Source organism: Pteropus medius, unplaced genomic scaffold (assembly GCF_902729225.1).
Source record: "Pteropus medius unplaced genomic scaffold, Ma_sr-lr_union100, whole genome shotgun sequence".
Classification (NCBI taxonomy): domain Eukaryota; kingdom Metazoa; phylum Chordata; class Mammalia; order Chiroptera; family Pteropodidae; genus Pteropus; species Pteropus medius.
The window spans coordinates 2,395,408-2,420,702 of record NW_024356333.1 but is presented as its reverse complement, the minus strand read 5'-3'; the positions used below and the strand labels follow the sequence as shown (position 1 = coordinate 2,420,702).

The 25,295-nt window shown below is 40.0% G+C and overlaps 1 protein-coding gene and 1 non-coding gene across 14 annotated transcripts in view; both read right to left on the bottom strand.

Annotated features, from left to right (window-relative positions):
• EZH2 (enhancer of zeste 2 polycomb repressive complex 2 subunit) overlaps nucleotides 1-25,295 on the bottom strand; it is a 57,659-nt gene that overhangs the window by 6,557 nt on the left and 25,807 nt on the right. For 5 of the 13 annotated variants that reach the window (XM_039861217.1, XM_039861221.1, XM_039861223.1 and 2 more), the window contains exons 4-12: nucleotides 15,576-15,692; nucleotides 13,159-13,279; nucleotides 12,227-12,367; nucleotides 11,189-11,291; nucleotides 10,493-10,656; nucleotides 3,457-3,548; nucleotides 1,650-1,890; nucleotides 877-1,046; nucleotides 375-469 (exon numbers count right to left, since the gene is read on the bottom strand). In XM_039861217.1, the coding sequence (XP_039717151.1) occupies nucleotides 375-469; nucleotides 877-1,046; nucleotides 1,650-1,890; nucleotides 3,457-3,548; nucleotides 10,493-10,656; nucleotides 11,189-11,291; nucleotides 12,227-12,367; nucleotides 13,159-13,279; nucleotides 15,576-15,692 (1,244 nt within the window). Of the gene's footprint in view, nucleotides 1-374; nucleotides 470-876; nucleotides 1,047-1,649; nucleotides 1,891-3,456; nucleotides 3,549-10,477; nucleotides 10,657-11,188; nucleotides 11,292-12,226; nucleotides 12,368-13,158; nucleotides 13,280-15,575; nucleotides 15,693-18,896; nucleotides 19,076-25,295 lie in introns of all 13 variants that reach the window. The other 8 variants (XM_039861213.1, XM_039861212.1, XM_039861219.1 and 5 more) reach the window with 3 other exon arrangements.
• On the bottom strand, nucleotides 2,256-2,374 carry LOC120601548 (5S ribosomal RNA). Its single transcript, XR_005652476.1, has one exon. It is a non-coding gene; the product is annotated as a 5S ribosomal RNA (ribosomal RNA).

The following is a 25,295-nucleotide window of genomic DNA, read 5'->3' as shown; positions in this document are numbered from 1 at the left end:
ATATCTGGATGTGAGGCCACACACGTAGCAAATTCCACCTCCCAGAACAACCGGCTCAGTGCTCAGTGCCCTGATCAGCCTTCCATGATTCAGGAAAACACCCTACAGCACATGCTAAGTGACTGTCCGTGCAGCCTTTACTACAGAAGCTACTATCTTTCTTAACCAAGCACAGCACAGTAACTAGAATTTTAATGACACCAAATCTACTGAAAGCTGTTGTATTCTTACAGAAGAATACCAGCAATTTTCAGTAGAAACAAGACTCTACAGGTCTATTTTTTAAGTCGGTCCAAGTGTCTTTATCAAAGCAGAGAAGCGCCCGGCCCACAGCACCCAGGTGGCGTCGCCGAGTGGCTGCAGGACAGACTTACCGATGTTTCCTCTTCTTCTTCCTCGGAGGGGTATCGACGTCCTCAGCGGGAGCCGGAGCTATGATGCTGGATTCTTTGACCCGAAACTCATACACCTGGCAAGGGGCACAGTCACAGAACCATGAGGGCCACCCAGTTAAGCAAACTAGTCTTACGCTGATTCATACCAGAGACGCCTGTCTCTTCTGTGATGCTGCGAACGTGCCAGGGACACGAAAGAGAGCGAAGCACGCGCTGCGCCGACCTCACGCAGGGTGAGCAGCTGTGGTTCCAACTGATCGGGTCTCGGCTAAGTCTGAATCTTTACTGGCTTTTTAAATCCACTGGCATCTGAAGCCAGAAGGGTGATTTTCTTTCGGTCCCTCTCAGAAAATAATTTACTCCCTCCCTCTCAGAAGATGAACAGGAGCTCAAGGATAACCAAGGCTGTTTCTCCCACTTGGACGATGACTGCGTGTGTTCTATCTGAAACTCTTTAACAAGTCTTATCACATGTGCTCACCTGTCTGCACGTTTTGGTCCCAATTAATCTGGCAATGGCACAGAAGTTGTCGTAGTAGGTGCCGATGAGGACACGGAACATGGAGGCCTCGGCCCCGCTCCACTCCACGTTCTCGGGGGGCTCGCTGTTTGGCTTCATCTTTATTGGTGTCTGACAGCGAGAGTTGGCTTCTACAAAACCAAAGGGAAGCACCAGTCAGAGGACGCCGGCTGGACAAGATGATATTAAGATCTCAGGAAGTGAACCACCCGACGATGAACCAAGGCTCCAGACGGTACCAGGGAGCTCTTCCCGGAACCCGGCAGGAGGCTGGGCTCCCTGTAACGCCTCCGCGACGGGGGCCGTGGGGTTGGACTGCCCAACCGTGGTCCGGTCACGGGGCTAAAATGACAGCTCAGACCCAGTCGGGAACACTGCCTGGTGGTTCTGGTCCTCTCTTCTGCCCCGGACCACCCACTGACATCAAGGATCCTACACTGAACGATCAGAAGTTCATCATGCCATCTGAGAAAGATGGAGGAACAGCGCAGCGAGTGGAGAGGAACTGTCAACCCCCAACAACCCAGACAGCAAACGTCACAGGCCAGGTCGGCACTGGGGCAGGACAGCAGCAAGCACTCAGCCACGCATCTGTCCCCAAGGGGTCTTGGCTCTTGGATTTCTTGTGATACTGAAAATTGACCAAGAGAACCGTCCACTCCATCACACACTCTTAACCCGCACGGCGCAGCTTTTCAAAGCGACAGTGAAGCCTGGGGAGTTGATCGTCTCACCAGAGGAGCTGGAGGTTTCGTCTTTTTTCTCCTCCTCTTCTTTATCGTTGTTCTCACCACCAGTCTCGGTCCCAGCTTCCCTGTCACTGTCCGTGTCCTTGGCCTCCAGCACGTTGATGGTGGGGGTGCTGGGCCTGCTGCTGTTGTTGGGCAGCCTCCCCCTTCGGCGGCCCCCCGGGCGCTTTGGTGGCGTCTTGATCCGTTCGGCGGTGAGGGCAGCAGCGAACTCCTTCGCCCCCTCCTACAGAGTGAAAGATGCAGACGTCAAGGTAAAGTTCTATGACGCGGGCAGGCGGGGGGAAAAAGTACTGCATAATGCACGTTAGTCATGAAATTATCACAGTATCCATCTTTCACAAGTAATTATTTGCATCTCTAAATACACTTGTTTTCTATCTGCTTTTCATAGTTTAGAAATTTCAAAAAGACAAACATGGCTTCTGATATCACTAGTGGTATGAGATCAGGCTGAATATATTAACTGATTATATAATAAGCCAAAATATAAAATATACTTTTAATTTTTTTTTAGGCGAGGCAACCCTTGGTTGACCTCACAGATTGCAAGACCTTGTCAGCTTACAATCCCTTATTTTTAACTTTTTACGCCTACAGCACCCGGTCTTCCTAGGTGGTCTCCCATCCAAGTACTAACCAGGCCCGACCCTGCTTAGCTTCCGAGATCAGACGGGGTCGGGCTTGTTCAGGGTGGCACGGCCGTAGACAACATACAGTCTCTTTAAAAGTGAATTTTTATGAGAAGAATCATAAACCTAATGTGCAGCTAGAGTCAGGCTTTCCTATTTCAGGGATTCTTAAGATTATGACCACTTTATTTGTAGTACACAAGACTACAAAACATGTAAACATGCTTGACTTTGTCACTTCCTGCCCGTTAAAACATCCAGTTTTCCCCCCGTGAGGGACACAAAATGAGCCCGAGGAACAAGGCTGTGAGGGTCACATTCGGTATTCCAAAGTGCCAAAATGCAACAGTCAGCCTCAGAAAGTATAAAACAATGGTAAAAGCATGGATTACAGAGACCAGAGAAACATTTGAGATGAACCGAATAAAAATCTGCCTTGTAAAGAATAGTATAAAATAGTGGTCAAGAATTCCATTTTTTAGTGGCAATAGAAGGGAGAAGTTTGAGAGCAGCCAACAGTTTTATACTTTATTCTACAAAAACCAAATTGCTTAAAAATAGGATACCTTCTGCAGGTGCCATTCAATGAATCTTCTGTCCAAAATCCAACAGGCAATATATACCCACTTAGTTCCTAGGTAGGAGTGGCTTGGTTCAAAGAGGGGAAATGGTAAAAATAAGATAGTACCCGTAAAAAAACAACTTTTCTACCTCCTATTTTCCTAAACCTTTACCTTTTCTCCATCATTAAAAAGCAAAAACCTGTGGGGCCTCTAACACAGCTCGAACTACAGTGGGTCTAACTCGGAACAGCTACGGGCCTGCAACGGCACCGGGCTGTGCGGGTGAGCACCGCGTCCGGGTCAGTGGGCCAACTGCCCCGCACTCACCTAGACTCTGGAAGGTGTAGCAGTGCTGGATCCTAAAGACCCTGAAACGCTGCTGAGATTAACACAGATAAACAACGAATCATACAAGATCAATGAAGGACTAGCGTGTGCAGTGTGTAACTACGGAAGAAATGACAGGGGTAAGAACCTCTGTCTACTCTGTGGCCAGTAAAAGTACGGGAACGACAACATTACGCTGACTTGAGACACCTCACCAAGGTCAGGATTAAGACTCGAGTGCCCACCGGACCTTAGGGCGCCCACGCTTACCAGGTGCTGGTAACACTGCGGTCCACAGGGCTTGTTGTCCAGAGCGGTCTCCGTGTTCTTCCGCTTGTAAGTGTTGGGTGTTGCATGGAAAGCTGCATAAATAAAGGCAGAATATTTACTCTTTCACTCCCCCAGTTTCAGTGGAAAAAGTCCATTAGTACATCACAGAACTTTCCTTGGCTCTCCACTCCTGACCAACCCCTAACCAGGAGCAAACAACATTCTGGAGTGATTACTTTCCTCCTTGCAAGTGTAACTGCTACACACCAACTCTAAACTCTGATGATAAACGTTTATTTGAATCTTTAATCTCCATAGAAACAACTGATATATCCTCTACAATGAAATCTTATTTTCTATTTTTACCAAAAGAATTCTGACATCTACATATCTTGATTTCTAAAGAAAGGTCAGCAATCGGCTTATCAAATGGGAAGAAGAATGGAATATCACCTGTGAAAAACTAGTTTTTAAATGTAAAAGAAGACAGCCTCTTAATACCAAAATTCAGCACCCTTCCACAGGAAAATAGACAATGGTCAGATAAAACAGCTCTAGAAAGATAAAGTGTTTGAAACTTAAAATTCCAAAATAATGTAGTGAACAGATTCACATTTCTGTCCACTGTACACTAACGAAGTGTGAGGGCCAAGGGCTGCCTCAGGCGACCCGTGCGCACCTGCTCAGCGTGCGGATCAGGTACCAGAAACGCCCCGTTTGGAGCCGGACAAGATTCATAAAAACACGTGACAGACTCATGAAACAAGTCGTTTAAAAATATTTGTAAAGCCTACTTCTATTCATACAATTTAAATGGGAAATAAAGACAGACTGATGAGGGAAGGGGATGAGGGAAAAAGTCTAGATTCGAGACTCAAATTCTGTTGGAAGCGTATGAGTCAGGTGTTCCCAGAACAACGGCCTGATACCATGTGACCAGCTAAGCACTGGATGACATTCTGAACAGGCACGGACCCCTAAAATACAAAGACTGAGCCTACAGGTCACGGCACATAGGCAGCAAGGAATTACATCAATCCAAAAAATAAGATCGCCATTAGCCAGAGTGAGCACACATACTGAGCAGCATATTTTTGGTAAAATTTGTTTTTAGTTCAGATGTCTCCTCTAGCACAGCTATACTTATAGACTGATATTCTTGCCCTGATTCAGTGAAGATACAAAGGCACACGTATCTGTAGACACACATACACACGCTCACATAAGGACGGCAGCCTCTGCTGGTCCCGAGTCAGAACAAATTAACAGTAAACGACGGTACAGTCTCCAAGACAAGAACAAGTTCAGGCTATAAAGGAACAATTAACACATTTATCATCGAAGATACTTTAAGAAAACAAAAAGTAACACTCAATTTCACACTGCATTCAACTAAAGAGAACTATTCTTATGACTAGATTTTCTTCAGCAGAGGATAGAATTGGTTTGCTATTCATTCTAAAAACTAGTGTATAAAGAATTCCCTATTCCAGAAATGTCTGACTAGATTTCCAGAATACTGAACATACTCTTCAAATTGGCATCTTAAAATACTGTTTGAAGTTAATAAAATATATTTCAAACAATATAATATAGGAACAAGATTATATAAAATTCCCTGATCAGGAAAATTATTTGGAAGGAAAATTAAGGCAAAATACTGTTAAATTTTACAAAAAGGAGAAACAGGTATTGAGGGCTTTTTTTAAATGCCAAAAGCAACCTATAAAATGTTGATGGAAAAAATCTAAAGGTTTTCAAGCAAAGGTAAAAAGAAAAAACATGCAATTAATTCAACACTAAGCTAAAACATACTGAATAGCCCCTCAGAATCTTGTAATAATGTTTCACCAAATAACTGATGCCTCAAACACAACTGGGGAATCCAAGGACTAGAGGTGGAAGAAATGTTAGCAATCACTTATTTCCAGGGGGATTTTACAGATCAGGAAACAGGAATAAAGGTGCTAAGTCGTGTGGCCACTTGGCTGTGGCGGGACCAGCCCTCATCCGGCACTCTGGCGACGGGGAGGGCGGGAATGGCCGGGCATCTCCAGCCAGTCTGCCACTACTGCTGGTAACACAGGCTTTTCAGATACTTCAGCCTGTCATGTGGTAACAAATGATCACAGATCAGTACAAAGTGTCTGATTTGTACATTTTCTGCTCAAAGTACTGATCTTGTCTGCTCTGACTAAAATTGGCATTAAGAATAAATTCTTACTGAATACACTTAGAGTTGCTAGAATCATGTAAATTCTTAAAAAAAAAAAGTACTTCACAGAATAACAGTGTTGATATTCAGAGGCTGGCAGAGTAGCAGCTAACAGTAACTACTCCTATGTTGGAAGCACACACTGAGAAGCTTTAGGGATTAATTCTCTCATTTAACTCTCAACAAAACCCCTGCCACATATTAGGGTCCTCACTCCCATTTTAAAGATGAGGAAAACTGAAGTTTAGGGAGTTTAAGTCACTGTTACATGGCAAATAAAACCTCAAGTACTTTATGTCTGAACTTTTAACCATTATAGATCTGAAATATTAAAAAACGTCAGCCACCTATTATAAACTTCGGAATACCTTCTTTGAAATTCTTACCATTTAAAATGTTAAAATCTCCAGTCAACGCTAATACATTCCAAAAAGAACACTCAGACTTTCACATAACATCAAAAAAGATGAACTGAGACAACTGGGTTTCATACTTAACATGGATTCCCCGGTAGGCCATTCGAGGTAGTAGAAAGCATAGCAAAATACTTATCCCAACAAAATTTCTACTTGGGTCCTATTTAGGAACATAAAGACAACCCGCTGCAGTTTCCCCAGCTTACTCATGCTTCTTGCCCTCCTCACCTCCTTCTCTATCAGAACTGTATTACCTAAGGCAGACGGACCCGACAGCCTGTTTCAGGCAGAAGCTTTTATAAAGAAATTCAATCAGTTTCCAATTTACGAAATGAATTGTGGCCTAAAAGTTATTTGGAATATGAAGTAGGATTAATTAGTTCCTTGACCAAAGCCATTTATCCTTCCAAGTTCACTGACGCCTTTAAGACCCCTTATCAGAAAAGGCCCCAGGGTCAGACATCGAGCTCTTCTGGCCCAGGTCAACTGCCAGTCCCCCTGCAATCGAAGCCTCTTCCTCAGAAATGATAAATCCCCCGACACCTAACTCACTAGTAGGGCCTAAGATCTAAGAGGCTGCCAGCACAAAAGAGTAAAATTAGTTGACCTCCAAAAAGGCACTTTTACCTGAATTAAAAAAAATTCTCCCTTAATCAATGAGTTAAAGAGAAAATAAAATAGAAAATATCGAAAAGTTGAAAAAGTACTCTAGATAATTCATTGTGTTAAATATATATCCAAAAAAAACAAAGAATGAAAGCAAACATCAGACTCAAACAGAAAAACAGTAACACTAATACAGTAGCTGTTCTGAGGGAAAAATACACGAGATTTAGAAAATAAAATATATAAACCACAGGAAAAAAGGGAGAATGAAATACATAAACAGGAAAAGAATAATCACTGAAATAAAAGAATCAGAACACATAGATCAACTTTATACAAATTTCAAAACCTGGGTGATATGGTTAATTTTCCAAAACATTCAGAAGTGACAGAAAATTTATCTACTACACCATTATTATTTAACACTGTACTACAAATACAAGCCAACGGTTAGGGGCAAAAGAAAGTTAGAAGGCAAAAATGCCAATGACTGCAAATAGTTTAGTTACACACAGCTGGAAAACTCAAAAGAATCTACTGAGAAACCATTACTAACAAAGACAATTCAGTAAGGTAGCAGCATATAAAATATACAGGATATAAAGGAAAAAAGCCCGCTGATAGGTACACTTGTAGCACCTGGAAACCATCTGACCAAAGAATGTGCAAGAGCTGCGTGAAGAAAATCAGGTTATTAAAGGGCACGAAAGGAGACTTGATCCTGGTTCGTTAGACGTCACCCTTGTTTTTGAATGTCAGTTTCTCTTTATGAAATTTATAACTTTAATAGGATTCTAATAAACATGCCACGAGACCTTTTTTTAATTAGACAAACTGATTCTAAAATTTATATAAAAGACAAGAGCTAAAAGATCTCTGAAAAAAAAAAAAAAGCCACTCAGACAAAGGAATAAAACACACACCAGAACAGCCGAGCACACCTGGAGGTGCCTGGTGGTGAGGGAGGGACTTTGCGACAATGGTCTGGAAACAAGTAGACAGGGAGGGGGCTGGATCCAAAATTCTATCAGAATAAATTCCAAATGGATCAAAGAGTTAGATGTTAAAAAATGAAGCCTAACACGTACTAGGAAAAAAGACAGAACCCTTTATAATCTTGGAGTAGGGAAGGTCGACTGATAAATTCAACTACACTTAATTTTTTTAAAAAACTTTACTTATGGAATTTTTACCAAACAACTGGAAAAAAATTGCAACTTGTCTTAAAAAAATTAATTTCCTGACTATATAAAGAACTTTCGGATTTGAAAAAGACCACAACAAGCCAAATGATAACAATAATTCAGAGAAAATAAAACACAGATCTCTGAAACATATAGAAAGAAAAAAATGCAAATTAAAACTATGCTAAAAATCATTTTTCATTCAATCAATAAAAATCCAAATTAGCTTCTGAACGCGCTGCCACAGGGCTCTGGGGAAGCGGGCATGCCCACTCTGCGGCTAGGTGGTCCAGGCGGCGCGTCGCCATAAGGCAGGTCCTTTGGCGACGCCCAGACAGCGCGGTCAGCTTAGCTCGCACGTGCATGAACCGGCGGAACACACAGGTGGTTCGCTGCAGCGCTGCCCTTTACAGCACAGGGTCGGTAAGTCACAGGGCCTCCGCGAGCAGACCACGACGCGGCTGTCCAGACTGGAATATCACCTATACGGTCACGTGAAGAAGCGAAAAGCCTGAGCAATGTGGCACCTCTTCGATAGGATGGTCGGGAGAAAAGAACGTGTTTGTATTTGCCAGAACTACAGAAAGATACAGAAGAGGTAGACAGACTTCACTGGACACCTTTTAATACTATTTTGAAATGTAAGTCATGTGAAAGATGTTTAAAAAAGAACAATAGTTAAACCTGAGCCAGATACTATTTGAACAGTATTAATCCTCAACAACAGCTTATAAAGTACTATATTACTCCCATTATACAGGCAAGAAACAAAATGAAAGCACAAAAGGCTATATTTAACATGTTTAGTAATTTACTTCATGGTTTATTTCACCTAAAAAAAAATTTTATATATATATATATATATATATATATATATATATAGTGATACTTTGTCAAAGTTAGTGTAAAGCAATAAATTACCCACGGAATTTGTTAAGGCTCAATTGAGCAGAAACTGCTAGACCCACCGCCCGCAGGGCCTCCGCGTGGCCATCCCGTCGGCCAGTGCCCCCAGCTGCACTGAAGTGGACTCTTCTCTCCCACCCCGGCTTCAGTGAGATAATTACCAGGTTCGAGGTTCATCAAAATTACTCAAATCTAAACAGCACAATAAAATAACTCCTGTAATGTTTAACAGTATCCTGCTTCCTTGGTTCATCTGTACAACAAAAAGGTACATTAAATGCTACATCTGTAACAACAAATTGGATGGACCACTTTACTCACTCCAAAATAGAGCTTCCACTCATTTTTGTTATTATGCAGTTTACAATGTTCTCAATAAGAACTGGACATATCTGATAAAGTGACCATGTGGAAAGGGTATTTAAATGCAATTCAAGACAACTATTTCAAGGGCCGTGTGAAGACAACACCGCTAAGCCCAAAGATGTGTGTCTGGCGGACATCCAACAGCTGAGGTAACAAGTGGCTGGCTCCCCGTGGATCACTAAACCACCGAGTCCTCCACGTAAACCAGACCGGAGGGTGGATGACAGCAGCAAGGAGATGGGAAAGAGAACAGAGATGCTAAAAACCTACTTCAAGTTTTTCTAATTTAAGGCAACTAAACCACTAATGCTTTACACACACACATGCGCACACGTACGCACACACACACGTGCACGCACGCGCGCGCACGCTCTACCATTTCCAGACCAAGATATACATCACACAACAAATTATGAGCTGCAGCAAATATACGACAGCAAAAACTCAAACCGATGCAAGATACAGCTCCTTGGGCAGGTGGACGTATGACTGGAAAATGAGAGGAAAGCTGTAAAAGGCGCTAGGGTTAGGGGCTGGGGTAGGGGCTGGCGTTCAGGTCACAGGAGTTCAAAAAAACAAAGCAACGTGAGGACGACCACTCTGCACAGGTCGGAAGCCCCGCCCGTGCTGCCACGTCACGACGGCCACACTGCAGCGTGACGGGGGCGAACGGTGCTAAGTGAACTCTGCTTAGGGAACTGGGAGCTATGAAATATATTTTCAAAATATGTTCCTCAAAAGTAGTTGGTACTTTAAAAGTTCCAGTTACCTGGACAATTTACTAAGAAACCTCATTCCCCAGCAACGTCAGAAAAATAAAGGAACATTGTATGTGACGTACCTTCAGTTTCAGTAAGAACGTCTTATGCTTTACCCATACGCAAATGCAGGTAATTTTTTAGGTAACTTAGGGAACCAATAAAACAAATAAAAATGAAAAAGAAGAGATTTAACGCTAGAGAATATACAAGCATCTTTTTAGCCAGTTTCCCATTCCGCGAAGCTGGCTCATCGACCCTGGCAGTGCTGCTCCGGGCCGTGCACTCGCTTACAGTGACAGTGCCATTACAGAGCCACGGCGCGCTTACCACTTCTGGAAAACCACCGTCCCGTATCCCGAGTTCATGGAGACAGCAGTTCAAACTCAACACATGCAGAAGACTACAGAGCAACCCTCGAGAGACGCATTAAAAAATAACAATACTCTGATCCTAATACATTTTTCAATCTTAACTCCAAGATTAAATGATAAATTCTAGTTGTGACAAACACTTTCCAAGTTGCTTTAAGACATAATTCCACAACAAAGATAGAAAATGAAAACGTACAATAATTGCACTTACGATGTAGGAAGCAGTCATATTTAAAACATCGCCTACAGAAAAGCGTATGAAATGAATGCAAGCTTTGCTCCCTCTGAACAGATTTAGCGTTTGGTCCGTCTATGTTTGGGGTACATTCAGGAGGAAGTGCACCGGGGAGCTGCTGCTCAGTGAGTTCTTTATACCTAACATTAACCAAGAAAAATGTAAGTAAAGGTGAAATTACTGTTTTAAAAATAAAGTTCCTAAATGGTTTCTGCGTAAATTTCAACAGTTATCTTGCCTAAAACACAAAAGAAAAGATCTAGCCTACAATAATCTAGTGAAGAGCTATTTAAATAGTATGCATGATAAATCGAGAATCAAATCTATTGTGAAAAATGTTAAAATGAAATATTAACTGCACTAAAATTTCTACAAGTGTCCAGAGAACTTTTCCTCTGCAGGTACTACTGTAAATTATGTGTCTGTGTGTTTTTCTGTCTACATAAATGTTGCGTAGTGGTACTTACTGTAAATTATGTGTTTGTGTCGTTCTGTCTACGTGAATGTTGTGTAGTGGCGTACCACAGACATGTCCACGTTGCCAAGTACTTTGCCAACACTGAACAATGAAGCGGAGTGGCTCAGTCAGCTACAGTAGCTCCATCTCTAATAAACCAAAGTGGCAAGTACATACCATACAAGGCAAGACCGCCTCAAAAGAACAAATCTTACTTTTCCTTAAGTTCTTCAGCTGTGCCCTTATCTGGAAACATTGAGGAAATGGCTTCAAAAATTTTATCAGAAGGAAATTTCCGAGGTGGGCGGCTTTCTTTATCTAAATATGGAAATAAATATGGAAAAAAAATAAAGTAAACAAGTTTTCAATCTTTCATTTGCTTCACCCAACTACATATATATAACAAAGATAATTTTCTAAGAAATTATCAACTTTATGTTTCACTTACTTCTAACGTATTTTACATGTACCTGTGACATGCTAGTAGGTCAAACAAAAAATTCAAACTCAAATGTAGAACGTTTCAGACTGGGAGTCAGAAAACAGGCTGTAAAATCCCGGCTCTGCTACTAACTGGCTTTGTGACCTTGGCTGGTCACCGATCCACTTGGGTCTATTTGCTCATCTGTAAAAGGAAGGAGCTGAACTAGATGATCACAGGTGCCTGTTATAAAAGTTCTATGTTTGGAGTAATTGTCATTTACCCTCACATTCTTCTCAGTTGTCTTAATAATGAGCTTTGCCAAATCTCCACCAACTCTCAGCTCTGCCTTGGGACCCTCTAGTCCGGGTAGGCGTGAACCAGCGTAGGGGCTAAAATCACGGGCTCTGGACCAGTCTGAGGGGGCTACCGCTGCGGCATTCTGATCCCGACTTATCTACTTCGCCTCACTAAAGCTCTCTTGACTAGAAAATGGTTCTGATAATCACATCTACCCGTGGAGCACTGTGAGAATTAAGTGGGCTGGGACATACAAAGTGATTAGCACACTATACATAGTCACTGATCAATGTTATATAATGATGATTATGGTGACTGCCCAGTGAAACCCAAAAAACTAGAGTATATTCTTTTACCAGCCGAGGAAACAAAGACACTCAAGGACAGGAAGAAATGTTAAGAGTAATATTCTTATTTTGATTATACTACGATTGATGTGATTTTCAACGAACGGAAAAAAAAGAGGAATGAAGACCTCCTTGTACTCCCTTGTTTGTGAAAAGTGCGGGAATGGCTGCACAGACAGACATACCTTCTCGGTTCTCCTCTAGACCTTTCTGTTTTTCTTCTCTTTCATCAGGATCATCTCCATCATCATCATCATCATCATCATTGTACTGACCAAGAGCATTCACCAACTCCACAAAAATTTCATCATTTATAAATCCACATTCTAAAATTCACCAAGTCAAACATGAGAAACATGCAGAGGAAAGCGGTAATGACAAACGAGTATGTACGCCTTTTCTGCTTTGGAAGAAATAGCCAGAGTTCATCAACAGCGCTCTAACATCATTAAAATCATTAAAACGGGGGCGGGGTTAGGGTCCTTCCCAGGACTGGCCTAAGGCACAGTTGGGAACAGAATTTATCTTCAACCCTTTCGTCTTCTCTTTAATCACTCCTCCCCCAAGTTTCCAGTGCCTTCTACTCTAACCTGTTCTTCTAGAATCTAACAGTGGCCTTGGCATCCTCTGAAACAATGTGTCTGTCAGACCTCACTGTCCAGACACTTCAACAGGGTCTCTGGGACCCAAAAACACCAAAGCTGTGACTCCAATGCTAGAATTCCAGGTACTGCAGTGGTCTGGTGGGGAAGGTATTTTTGAGTGTAGGGCCTTTTGGAGCTCATGTCGCATAAGCAGAGCCCTAGTCCTAACTAATTTTACTGCTAAAGAATCTTAAAATCAATATACACTCACACGATTCTAATTTACATGTTATTGTCATTATAATTTATGTTACAACCAACTATGCATAATTTTCAAGTGGCAAACATGATCCTTCAATACAAAATAGGGAAAACACTGAAAATTTTAGGCTTCTGAGCCAGGCCAGTCCAGCACAAAATTTAATTTAATACGAAAAAAAAAATCTTTTTCATACCTATGCGTTAAAAAAAAAAATCAAAATCTCTCTCAACTCTTTGGTCTTCTTTTCCAAGAGAATAAATACATGGCTCACCTCTATCCCCATGTACTTTTCCATCATAATTTTTTATTAGTTCTTCAATAAAAGTCCCATCTTGATCTAAAACTTCATCCCCCATATAAGGAATGTTATGTAAAACAGTTTCATCTTCCACCTAAAAGTAAAAACACAGATCTAGAAAGCAACCTTATCCTAAGTGTCAAATACTTTTAAATCAACGTAACAACTAAAATACAATTGTTTTTCATAAGTAGATCTTGACCCACTTCTCCAAACCTAAATAGGCAGCAAATTCTAAAAGCGATAAAGAAATAAAAGACGGCCTATCTAATAAGCATAATTGAGAAAAAAATTTAAGAAAAAATACTGTTTACCTAATCTAAATTATTAAAACTTACCATTATTTTATGTACCTCTAAGAAAGGAAAAAGAGGTGTAAGTTACAATATGGCTCATCAATTTTAAAACATGTTCCTATTTCAGATGATAAAGTAACTGAGAATTGATGAAATATGGTTCATCAAAATCTACAACAGCCATGCCTTAACAAACAAACAAAAAAAACCTAATATAAAGGTTTCTAAAATTCACTTGATCTAGTTGAGGTTCTACAGATTCTCGGGATATAAAATAGAGTATGGATAGTCCATTAAAGTTTATGCCAACAGGATTTACTCTTATACATAAAATGAAAACATTCTACAATGACATATTTCAATACTGAGAGGAAAAGATGAATAGCGAAACTGATAATGTTAATAAAGATAAGTTTATATCAAGGTTTGGAAGACAACAGGGAAGAAAGAGAGTGGTAGCTCAGTTCAGAGAAAATGTAATACTTAAGAATACAAGGAACAGGAAGCTGACATTCATGGGAGGAAGAGAATTTTTAATAAAGAATAAAAAAGACATTATAAAGACGAGAGGGCTCTGAAGTCCACATTTAAGGACACCAAACTGAGGATAGGTCTAAGTCTTAGCTTTGAAAAGGGTAATGCTTAAAAACAGATTTTTTAAAAACAATTCTGATGAAAAGAATGGACTGGCTAAGATCGACAGGAGGACATGGCAGCTTATTTCAAACGTGAGGTGCCTTAGGCTGGGACCACGACCCATAGGGAAGGATGCACGAGAAAAGGCCACGAGACACAAGGAGACTGTCAAGTAGGAAGAGGCGGGAAATAACGAAGAAAAGGAAAAATTTTCCAATAATCCCTAGATAACAAATTTAGGACAACCGGAGAGTTCACACATTAGGGGAAAGGGAGATTAGGAGAAAAAGTACAAATGGGGTATAAAATGAAAACTTAAATTTTAATGTATGGAGCTGGTCAGATTCAAGCTTGTATAAAAACAGAGAGCCCAGTTTTCCTTCTATCTCGCTTGCAATAATCCCATTTAAACTACAGAAGTTTTTTTTTTTTTTTGGATGTAAGCCTAAATTAAGTAACAATTGGCTATTTTGTCTCCCCAATTATATCCATATAACCTTTGTCTCCCAAATATCCTAGCAATAAGATAGTCTGCTCACTTTGCTTTAGTCAGTGTTCAACAAAATTCATGGGTGATTCATCAGTAATATTTATTGACAATTTTAAACACTATATTTTTTAAAATTTCATTCTATAAAAATAAGACTCCTCACTTAAGCTCTTGCAATATGATTCCCAAACTAAATGTTTTTGAATAAAGCATTAAACACACAAATTTATGGCCTTGCACAGCAGCATCTACAGCCTCCCTGTAGCTATCCACTGTAAAATCTTTAAGAGAAATAACACATTAACAACATCTATTTTTTTTAATCTACTAAGCAATTCTCAAAGTAGGCTCACCAAGGACTTCCACCAACATTAACTTACTGTTTTAAGTGCTAAAACTACATATTTTTTATTTAACACAAAGAATGCACACTCAAATTTTTTTTGTTCTATCCTCCTTCATCTCTATAAAGAACTAAATACTAGTATTTCACTACAAAAGCTACTGGGCCAGTGTTATCTTGGAAATGTGCTTAAACTCGTGTTTTATAAGCCCTGAGAGTATTTCATAGTGTGCGTTATCATTTAATTCCATGCTGCCTGAAGCTGTTTAAAATAATAAATCCTCAGTTAACAAAACCTCAAAATCAGACAGATACAGGGTACTGACAGACCTCTTCAAGGATAAGCACTATAAACTTCATCTTTTAAATGTTTTTAATCCCAGGTATGGTTTTCATTTAACACTTCCCTTTGAAGAATATTTTAACTAAAAAGGACTAGGAAAAGAATACTGCAAAGGCTTAAAAATATATACATATAGAAATCAGTTAAAAAACATTACTCTAAGTACTACCATTTTGATAGCATTTTTACTCACATCAACTCACCTTGACAAGAAAATCATCTATGCTTTTCTATTTAAAGTAAGTGATTATCAAATAAGCAGAAGACACATTATTTACATACCATGAAATTCTGCTGCAGGGGAGACCAAGAATACATTATGGGTACTGAAGCAACGGCATTCAGAGTCTTTAATGGGATAACTTGTGTTGGAAAATCCAAGTCACTGGTCACTGAACACTAAAATAGAAAAAATAAAATGACTCGTAAATATAAGACAATCTGAAGCTATAGCCTTCATGCTTGTAAAGGGATGCTGTCTACTTGCATAATTCTACAAAGGAAATTTCTTTACCTAACACAGTAAAGTTCATACAAACCAAAAAGTATTTTCTCCTTCCCTCTTTTACTTAGGGTGAAAAAAAAAATTGTTTCAGATTTTGCAAATTTTTAAAGCCCTCCAACCCTTCCCATACTTACCAATATTGATAAGAATCAAAAACTGTATTTATGTTAGCCTCAGATTAACTGCTCCTTGCTTTCATTATAAATTTCTTTTACACTTCAACCACACGGAATAATATAGATGCCAAATATGCCACTTAAGTCTTATTCAGAATATGGAAACTTGTTAGGTTAACCTTCCTTATCTTTATTTTCCCTTTTAAAAAACCCAGGTGTCATTTGCTGAGTTATCAGATGATGTACAAACATTAAAGGGTAGATCTGAGTTTCAATCACAACAAAATGGATTCAAATTAATTCTTCAAAGTATGATCGCTAAACAGTAACAGCTGATGTTATGAAGCACTCGGTGTGCACTAGGCAATCACTATTTTGAACACAACATGTCTGACATTTAGTCATTACGGCTGTAAGAAGGGGACCACTCTTAGCCCGCAATTTACAGGTGAGAAAGTGAAGGGAAAGAAAGGAGAGGTGATGGGCTCCAGGTCATACACTGGACAGGGCTAGAATTTACACCCAGAAAGTCTGACTCTGGAGCACCTGCTCTTACCCACCACACATTCTGCCATAATACCTAATTTCTATGACGCTTAAGGACAAACATCCCCTCGAAATACCGTATTTCATCCAATCTATGATGACATTAATGTCAAGGCATGCCATTATCTTCTCTTATCACTAAGGAAACAATGTTGCCAGTTAAACCACAACAATGCTTTCTTAGCGCAGCAATTCTAAGATGCTCCAGACGTTAGAAGGTTAAAGTTTTCATCTTTGATTCTATGAAATACGGTAAAATTCTATGCCCGAATAACCACAGCACTTCCCATCCTGTCTAGGAATTCAGCTTTCTTAAAGAGTACCATTACCCAATTGTCAGGTCTCCAGAGCCTTCTCAAAAATGCCCTGGACATACAGTCATAACCTATAATCATTGAAAATAAAGCAAAAACAAGTAGAATTGAAGTGGTATAATAAAAAAAATAATATATACACACATAATTATGAAGTGTTTAATTTTATTTAAGAGGTCTTAAAAATAGCAGGACTAGATTTGGTGAAATCAGAGCAGAAAGCTTTGGCCCAGGGGCCATACCCAGCCCACAGCATCTCATCAGGCACGGGAGCGGGGAGGGGCAATAATCTTCCAACAGTCACAGCCCCTGCAGCACAAAAACAGTTCCTTCCTCAGTGGAGGTGGAGGTTTAAAGGCACAGTAGTGGGGAAGGACTGTGACGGTGATTTGATTAATCCATTAATCTGCTTTCCAAAAGGGCAAAGATAAAGATAATAACACTGGAAAGCTCATAGCTCAAGTAAATAAGAAGGTATGACCAGTCTGCTAATAAATACTCCAGAACCCGCCCCCTTTCCCAGTTTCACTGTTTGGCCTCTGATACAGTTCTTCATCCAGCCATCCAATAATCCAATAACAGCAGTTAACATTTATTGAGCACATACTATGTTGCAGGCACTGTGCTAAGTGCTTTATATACATTATCTTCACCACTCTCATCTCGGCCTTTAGCATCACAGCTTCACAAATGAAGAGGATGCTGAGGTTCCTCGCCTGGTCAGGAAGACAGTGAATCAGCAACCCGGGGTAGAAGCCCAAGTCTGGCTTGCACACCCAGGAGCTCCCTCACTGTGCGCTGAGATGCTCACAGGGTGAACGAACAGAGCCACGCGGTGGATGCCACGTACGCACCCCCTCCCCCGGCATCCCGCTCCGACTCCTACACCTGCCAAGTCTCCTTTCCTTCCTATTCGACTCAGTAACTTTGGGGCAAGTATCATACACTGTCCAGAGATTTCAAGGACAAAATAATTCTCATTTCTTGCAAAACAATTAGTTTTCGATTTTTGTTGGGGGAGGTACCTGATTCCGTGACTTTAATTCTGAAGAGTGGCCCCCTTTAAAGCTTGCAGCGGTCGGAGGGTGGGTGCTGAGGAGAGCGAGTTGCCTCTCCAACTGACTTATCTGCCTGCTTTAATAAATTCAAGGGCGCTCTTAAGGCTACGCGGCTGAATGTTCCAGCCAACGGCCAAGCAGGAGGGACACTGTCCCTGCTTCATCTGGTCGCTCCAGCCACGTAGAAAATGCTCGGGGCCTGCTGAATGAGGTCAGCTGACTGACTGTTCCCATGAACAGAAGAACTAACAGAAGCACAGAAAATAAGACAGCAAAGGCTTCAGTGCTAAGTCTCGCCTCCAACCCCACACTTCCATCACTCCTTGACCCATCACCTCGATTCTGAGCCACGCCAGAGTCACCGCACTCTCTGAGGGCAGAGTGCAGCTTCACCTCTGTCTTGCAACGGTACATAGCACAGTGTCTCAAAAAAGAGTAGGCACTCAAAAAATGTTTCTGGAATGAACAGCCTGCGTTTGCTGGTTCTCCCTAATGGAGACTCCGACTTCCAAATTCTCTTTAAAGCTAAGAGAGCACCTACTTAGAAAACTGAAGGCTTAGCCCCACCTCGTTATCTATGCAGCATCTCTGGAAACCTATCCCATTAACTATTAACCTTAACTAATAACCATATTCCTTTCATTTATGAAATAGCAAATGCAAAAGCATTTGTTGGTAAAACAAGTTTGGGAATTCTTATTTATTGACTTATAGGAAAATTACTCAAAAATCCCAGTTACTTACCAGTAACTTTTTTTCTTTGAAAATGTATCATCCTTGACAGTTATGTAATTAAGTCTCACATCGCTCAGAGCATAGAAAGGATTTCGACCTCATGGGTCTCCACAGCAATCTACCTGATCAGAGTCATGTGTCCTGGACTCAGAAACTCACCAGGAGACCTACGTCAACAAATTAAATTCTCTAAGTCTAGTTCCAACTTGAGAATCACACAAGGAAGTTATCACAGATTAAACTACATTAGTTATCAAGGATGCTACATTTTCAGAGAAACACACCTTACTGGTAAGTAACCAGATTCCTCTGAAGATGGATAGACTTACATCAACCAGCTGGTACAATAGGCGACTGTGTGGCTGGACCACTGGGAGCTGGAGAGGGAAGTCAAGCCAAAAATAGTAGTTGTAGGAGTACACAACCAAACTGAGACTCTTGGCAGAAGGCTGGTTCCAAGTAAAAACTGTGTTATGGAAAATCGTAGAGGGAAGAGCAGGTGAATGGCCTGCAGGGAAGGGAAAGAAATTAACACACCCTACTATGTGCCAAGCACTGCGCTAGAGACTTTAGCAACGTTAACTTCTTTAAAATTCACCACTGCCTACGAGGTTGGTATGACTCCCCATCTTCTAGTGGGACATCCCAAAGGACGACAGCCATAGCCATCCAGTCTCTGAACAGTCTTTAATGTCATAAGGGTTACATTCGACTTCCATATAGTAGGGGAAAAATACAGTCAGTTATCAAGTTCAAAATATTCTTGGATACTGGTTGGTCCACTTGATTTCATGCCAGAGACACATGAACTGTTGATATCGTCTAATACCCTTTAGCTTTTTCAAGTAGAACGGTACGGCAGTCTCAGACCTAAGGTGCCGCCCACTCCAGAGCAAAGCTGGGCATGACTTCTGAGACTGCCTATACTCTTCGAGATCAGAGTAGAGAAAAGATAACACACCCACGTTTTAATTCGCTAGCCCTTCTGGTGAGAATGACAGTGTGTGGAACTTAACGTCAGACTCCTGTCACGTGAAGGAGCACTGAGGAAAAACTGTAAGACAAACATCAAGTTTGGATCGGGTTCAGAGAAGCTCGGTGGTAGAAGTGACTTCATAACCAGGGTTAGAAGGATGATCAGAAAAAGGTGAGTAGGGGAGACGAGTAGCTTCAGCAGGAGACGGTAAGAAACAGAAATGGAAAGGAAAAAGCCCACATTCGATCTCGACAGACACATGTTAATAAACGCAGCTAATCGAAGGTGCTGGAGCTAAGGAATGAAAGAGTGGCCCATTCCAGCTTGAGAAGCATTTCTATTTTGTTGTTAAATCTTCCATTACAGAACCATCTAGACGGGGGGAGAACCTCTTCCCTGCAACACAGGCTCTCGCTTCCGAGCTCACTCAGCGTAGCAGGGAGAGTCATCCTGTAAGCGGCACTTCTTACATTTCTTCTCTTAAGAAGAATTTTAAGCCATATATAGCGTTTCACGTAGAACATATAACATTTGGAATACGGCCTCGGGAAGTTCAGACCCTTAAAGCTCTTCCCGGCACCCTAGCTTCACATGCCTGATCCTGACTCAGAGAAATCATAAATACATGAACCTAGTTAATACATTAACTGCGAAACCTCAACACATAGGGAAAACCCAGTGCAGTGTGGGTCTGAAGGGGGCTGTGAGGGAGGGTCCTCTGCAGCTCTGCCGAAATCCCGGATATCCGAAAGACAACAGTCACAGGACAGGAGCTGGGAAAACTACAAAAACACTGTACGAAGGACACGAAGCAGGGAACAGAGCCAGGTCATCCATTATGTGCAAACTCAAGTACCTAATTCAAGAACAGCCCTGAGAGTAGAAAATAAGACCATTTCTGTCATTCAAAAACAAAACAGAGAGTATCATACAAGTCCAGGGTTTCCATAAACAGTGAGAGAGCAACTGTTCTGAAGCCCTGGGATCGAAGGCTACCGAGCGGGAGAGGCCCCAGGGAAAAGGAAGAGAGAAGCCCGTCTGTCACCACGCCAGAGTCTCTGAGGAGAAGCACTGAAGCCCTCCCTGCTCAGGTGACTACCCAACGGTTAGGCCCGTTCTGCTAATCTTTGCTTACCGGATTTATAACTGCTCCTCAATCATTCATTGATTATTTAGTAAATAGTGTTGAGACGACCATAAAGCTAAATAGAAAAAACTTAAAGATCAAATCCCCCACTTTCTATACCAAAGGAAATTCCTGATGGGTGAAATGATTGTAAAATACAAAAATGAAAACAGCTAAAAAATGGATAATTTATAACCTAGAAGTGGAAAGACTGTCTGAGCCTTTAAGAAACACAGAAATCAAAAGAAGAAGCTCTCATTTAACTACATAAACATTTAAAACCTCTGTATAACAAAAATATACTGGAAATAACATCAAAATGGGGATAAGGGGTCTACAAAAGAGATAACTTTTATAATATACAAAAAGTCCATTAAAATCATAAGAAAAAAATGCAACCTAATTTTAAGAGATCTAAGAGCATAAGTCAATTCATAAAAGAATATAAACAAGCAACAGATACTTAACACCTAACTGAATAATTAAAGGCCAACAAATTGTAATAATTTTTTACATCACACTGACGAAGATGAAGAAGATGATAACATTTGATGCTGGGAATGCAGATAAACACTCGCATAAATAGCTGGTGAGAGTGTAAAGGGTGAAACCTTTCGGGGGGGGCAATTTGGTAATTTCTATTACAATTTTAAATACCAGATCCTCTTGACCCAGTTACCCTGTTTCTAGGAACTTTTCCTACAAAACTACTCAAGATGCATATAAAGAATATTCACTGAACCACTAATTACAAAAGTAAAAAATAACGAATAAAATCTAAATGTTCATCCATTAAGAATAGGGCACCTGATTACGGTGTATCCACAGGATCAAAACTATACACTCTTAAAGAGCCTGAAGACCTGGAAAGAGGTTGTAAAATGATGGCCCAAAATAGCAGGCATGTTTTACTCAGGAGCAACTTTTTAAAATAAAATGTTACCATTATTAACAGGTTATCATAGACAGAAAAAGAAACCTCCAAGAATAGTATACCTGAAACTAATAGAAAATACTATTGGAGGTCAACTGGAATTGAAAAGGTCTTTTTAATGCGAAAAAAGAAAAGAAAAAGAACAAAAGTTGCAGGGGTTGGACAACGGGGACTTTTATATATTTGTGTTATTTGAATTTTCACAACATCATCCGAAATGACATTTAATTGGAAAGATAAAAAACAAGAGTTTCATTGGCCCAACAGATATTCGCATTAGCAGGTATAATAACACTGCCTAACTAGTTGCCAAGGTAGCTCATGAAAGCTGCCCACACCTCCCAAAATAGCACTCAAGTGATATTATTTTATAAATCTAGTAATAGAAGATAAAACAGAATCCTAAGCAGCAAATTTAAGTCAATCTACATTATCAAGCTAAACTGCAGCAGAAGTTCCTGATCTAATAAAATTTTATTTTTTCAGAGCACTAAACATTTTAACACTGCAGCCCAGACAAGCATTTCTTTTGGTTTTGGCTTGTCCCGTTTTTAAAATAGCTGTCAAATTCTGGTTTCCATTTTACGAAGAGATTTAACCTTTGCAATAGTCAATTTAACAATAATTTGTAAAATGCAAACTATATACACAGCGCTCTAGGAGAAAAACAGCAAATTAAACACAACTTCTGCTTGTTAGCTGCACAAAAAAAACACGCTTGATATTTCTGAAAACTTCACTTTTTAAACTTAAGATCTATCATTTTAAATTTAAAATATAAACTCAAACGTAAGTGTGATATCTTTAATATATGTGGCAAAGATATACAAACTCAAATATCATGTGACCTTTTTTTTTTTTAAATGACCCTTTCGAAAAGCATAAAACACTTATACTGTATTAGTTTCCTTTCAAAAGAAAAAGAACACCTCCTTCAAGGTCATTTAAGAAATGTTCTATCCATTTCAGCCAAAAAGAGCCAAAAAGGACGCAGAGCCTGCAGTGATTTATAAAGTTACATGGGCGGAAGAACCAGCACAGTTAACATAAGACTAAACTCTACAAAAATACCAACAAATGGTTAAGAGAGGCAAACAGCAGCAGAAAGCAACTTAGAAACCAGTTCCTCGAGGAACCAAAAAAGGATGGATATGTTTGCACTGAAAGTCAGAGCAGAAACTTGGGAAAGCCATCCATCCCTTTCTAAGATTGAGAAAAATGACCTCAAGTGCTGCCATACCTGCTCAAAGGAGTTCTGAGGCCCTAGACATATTGGTCCTATAATCCTGCAAATTATAAAGGAAAGATAGCATGTTAGTGTGTTGACAAGAGTGTATTTAAGTGGAGAGCACTAAATTATACCTTGTGTACACTAGCATATTTTTCTTTGTAAACAGTAACTAAGTTTATTTACAATTAACTGAGGAAAGTACATTACGAAGTCAATAAATAATGCAACTGTTTGCATGTAAACAAGATAATGCTTTTCTTCTCCCTGAACAAAAATAAGTTACACATTCAAAAAAATTCACTTGCAAATATCAAATGATAGGTGATGAAGTTAAGATCATTTCAGATATCACTAGGAAGAACAACCCTGCACATACTGCAAAGTCCAAAAGACATTTAATTCTTCACGAATCTGTTCTTTCTGATGCTGCTGGACATTAAACATTCCGAAGACGCTCCATGTTTCAGTATACGTAAAGATTCTATTTTCATTAGTAAACAAGACACAGAATTCTTACAAGAACATTATATCCTCCTGAGAATCTAAAAGTGCACATTGCAGGATAGTTTTTAAACTAAACCAATCGTACCACTCGCCCAGAAGACAGACATCATCTGAGGAAGGTTCTCTCTCCGTCATAGTACATCTAGGCAATAAAAATCTTGATACAAAGAATCAGTGAAGGGGAAGTGCCTTGTGATTTTTAAGCAAGCAATGGACAAATTTACAAAAAGAAATGGACCAGTAAGAACTACAAGAATTCTTAAACCAGTTTCTTCATTAAAACTGGAAAAACAGATACACTAAAAAACATGACTACCAACATGCAGACTCACAAAAGATGAAGTTTTTTGCCGATTGATAGGACAAAGGAATGAAAGTCACCTAGAAACTTTTTGATGAACAGCCACATATTATGGCAATAAGGTATACATCCTTTGGCTTGAATGTATCACTTAATGACATTTTTAAGCTGAATGCTCCTTAAAAAGATCAACCAAAGAGCAAAAGAAATAAATGTAAAGCAATATTATAGTCACTGTCTTCAAGAAGTCAGAAGTATTTTTAAGAAGAAAACACAGACACATATTCTGTATTAAAATTCTATGGGAAACAGTGCTTAAGGTTCTGTAATAACCTAAACACCAAAAAACATGTACCCAGAAATGTCTTAAAAACACACAAGAAGAAAACGCACTACAGATGTGGTCGCTAGGTTCAACTGCAGGGCTCCTTGATCTGAATAAAGTCGGCATCTACAGCAGGGACGTCAATAAAGCAGAAAGTAAACCTGGTCAGACGTGTTCTTTACTAAAATAACCTAGATAAAAGCAATCGCTTTAAAACTGAGTGTATCTCCAAGTACAGAAGGGAAGCAAGCACAAGACTTGAATGGGAAACTGAAAATCATCCTCATGCCGCGAAGGATTTAAACTGAAGACAGCACTTCTCATGGGTCAGCTTACGGAAACGAGCAGTTACTTAAAACGATGTTACGACAGCATCTCCCTATGTTAAAAGCCGCAGACGTTAGGTGTTTGGATTAACACTGCCGTCCCAAACTCTGCCAAGCCTACTACAAGGGGAGTCTCTACAGAACAGCCTTTTATTTATCCTCCTGCTTCTGACCTACTTCAGACTCCAACTTTTAAAGTACATAAAAGAAATCGATCCATGGAAATGCTCAAGAAAAAAAACAGGGATATATTCTCATCTGAAAAGTGAGGGGATCAGAGATCATTAAATTCCTTTCCAGCCCTAGAGTTTTATTATTTATTGTGATAACACCAAAAGCTTATCACAAACTGTATAAACCTTCAGCTTCCCAAAGTCAGGGGTGATGTTTTTAAAGGACGGTGGGGGTGGGGGAGTAAAGATGACTCATTTGAAGCAGATCAGCTATCAAGAGCACCTCAAAAACGACCTGGCCTGACCAGGCCAGAGTCCCCCACAGCAAAAACTGAATGCCTGAGGCTGGGGCTGTCTGCCCTCCGTCCAGTCCTATTCTGCGAAAATGGTCTTTCTCAGCCTGCTGAGTACTAAAGTTAGAAAACACTTATTAAAATGTGAATTTCTTCTCACAATTTCTCACATAAACGCACAATAAAAAAGTTATCTTTACATTTAACAATTTTTGTCTCTGAGAAAATTAAAAGCAATTTTCGATAAGCAAATATTCACTAGAATAAACTGTACTCTTAAATTTAATGCCAAAAATTATATTATGAGCTACTGAAGTTGTACATAACTAATGAGCTTTACTAACTTTCTAATGTGTCTGAGCAAAGTGTACTCTTCTGGTCCCACATCAGATCATTAGAGCAAGAGAAATGACTTAACTCCTTTGACTTAAGGCTCAGTTTCCTCACCTGGGGAAGGAAGGTATAATACAACAATCATGAAGATTAAATGAAATAATGTGTGCAGAGTACCTAGCACAACTTACATCATAACTGATGTA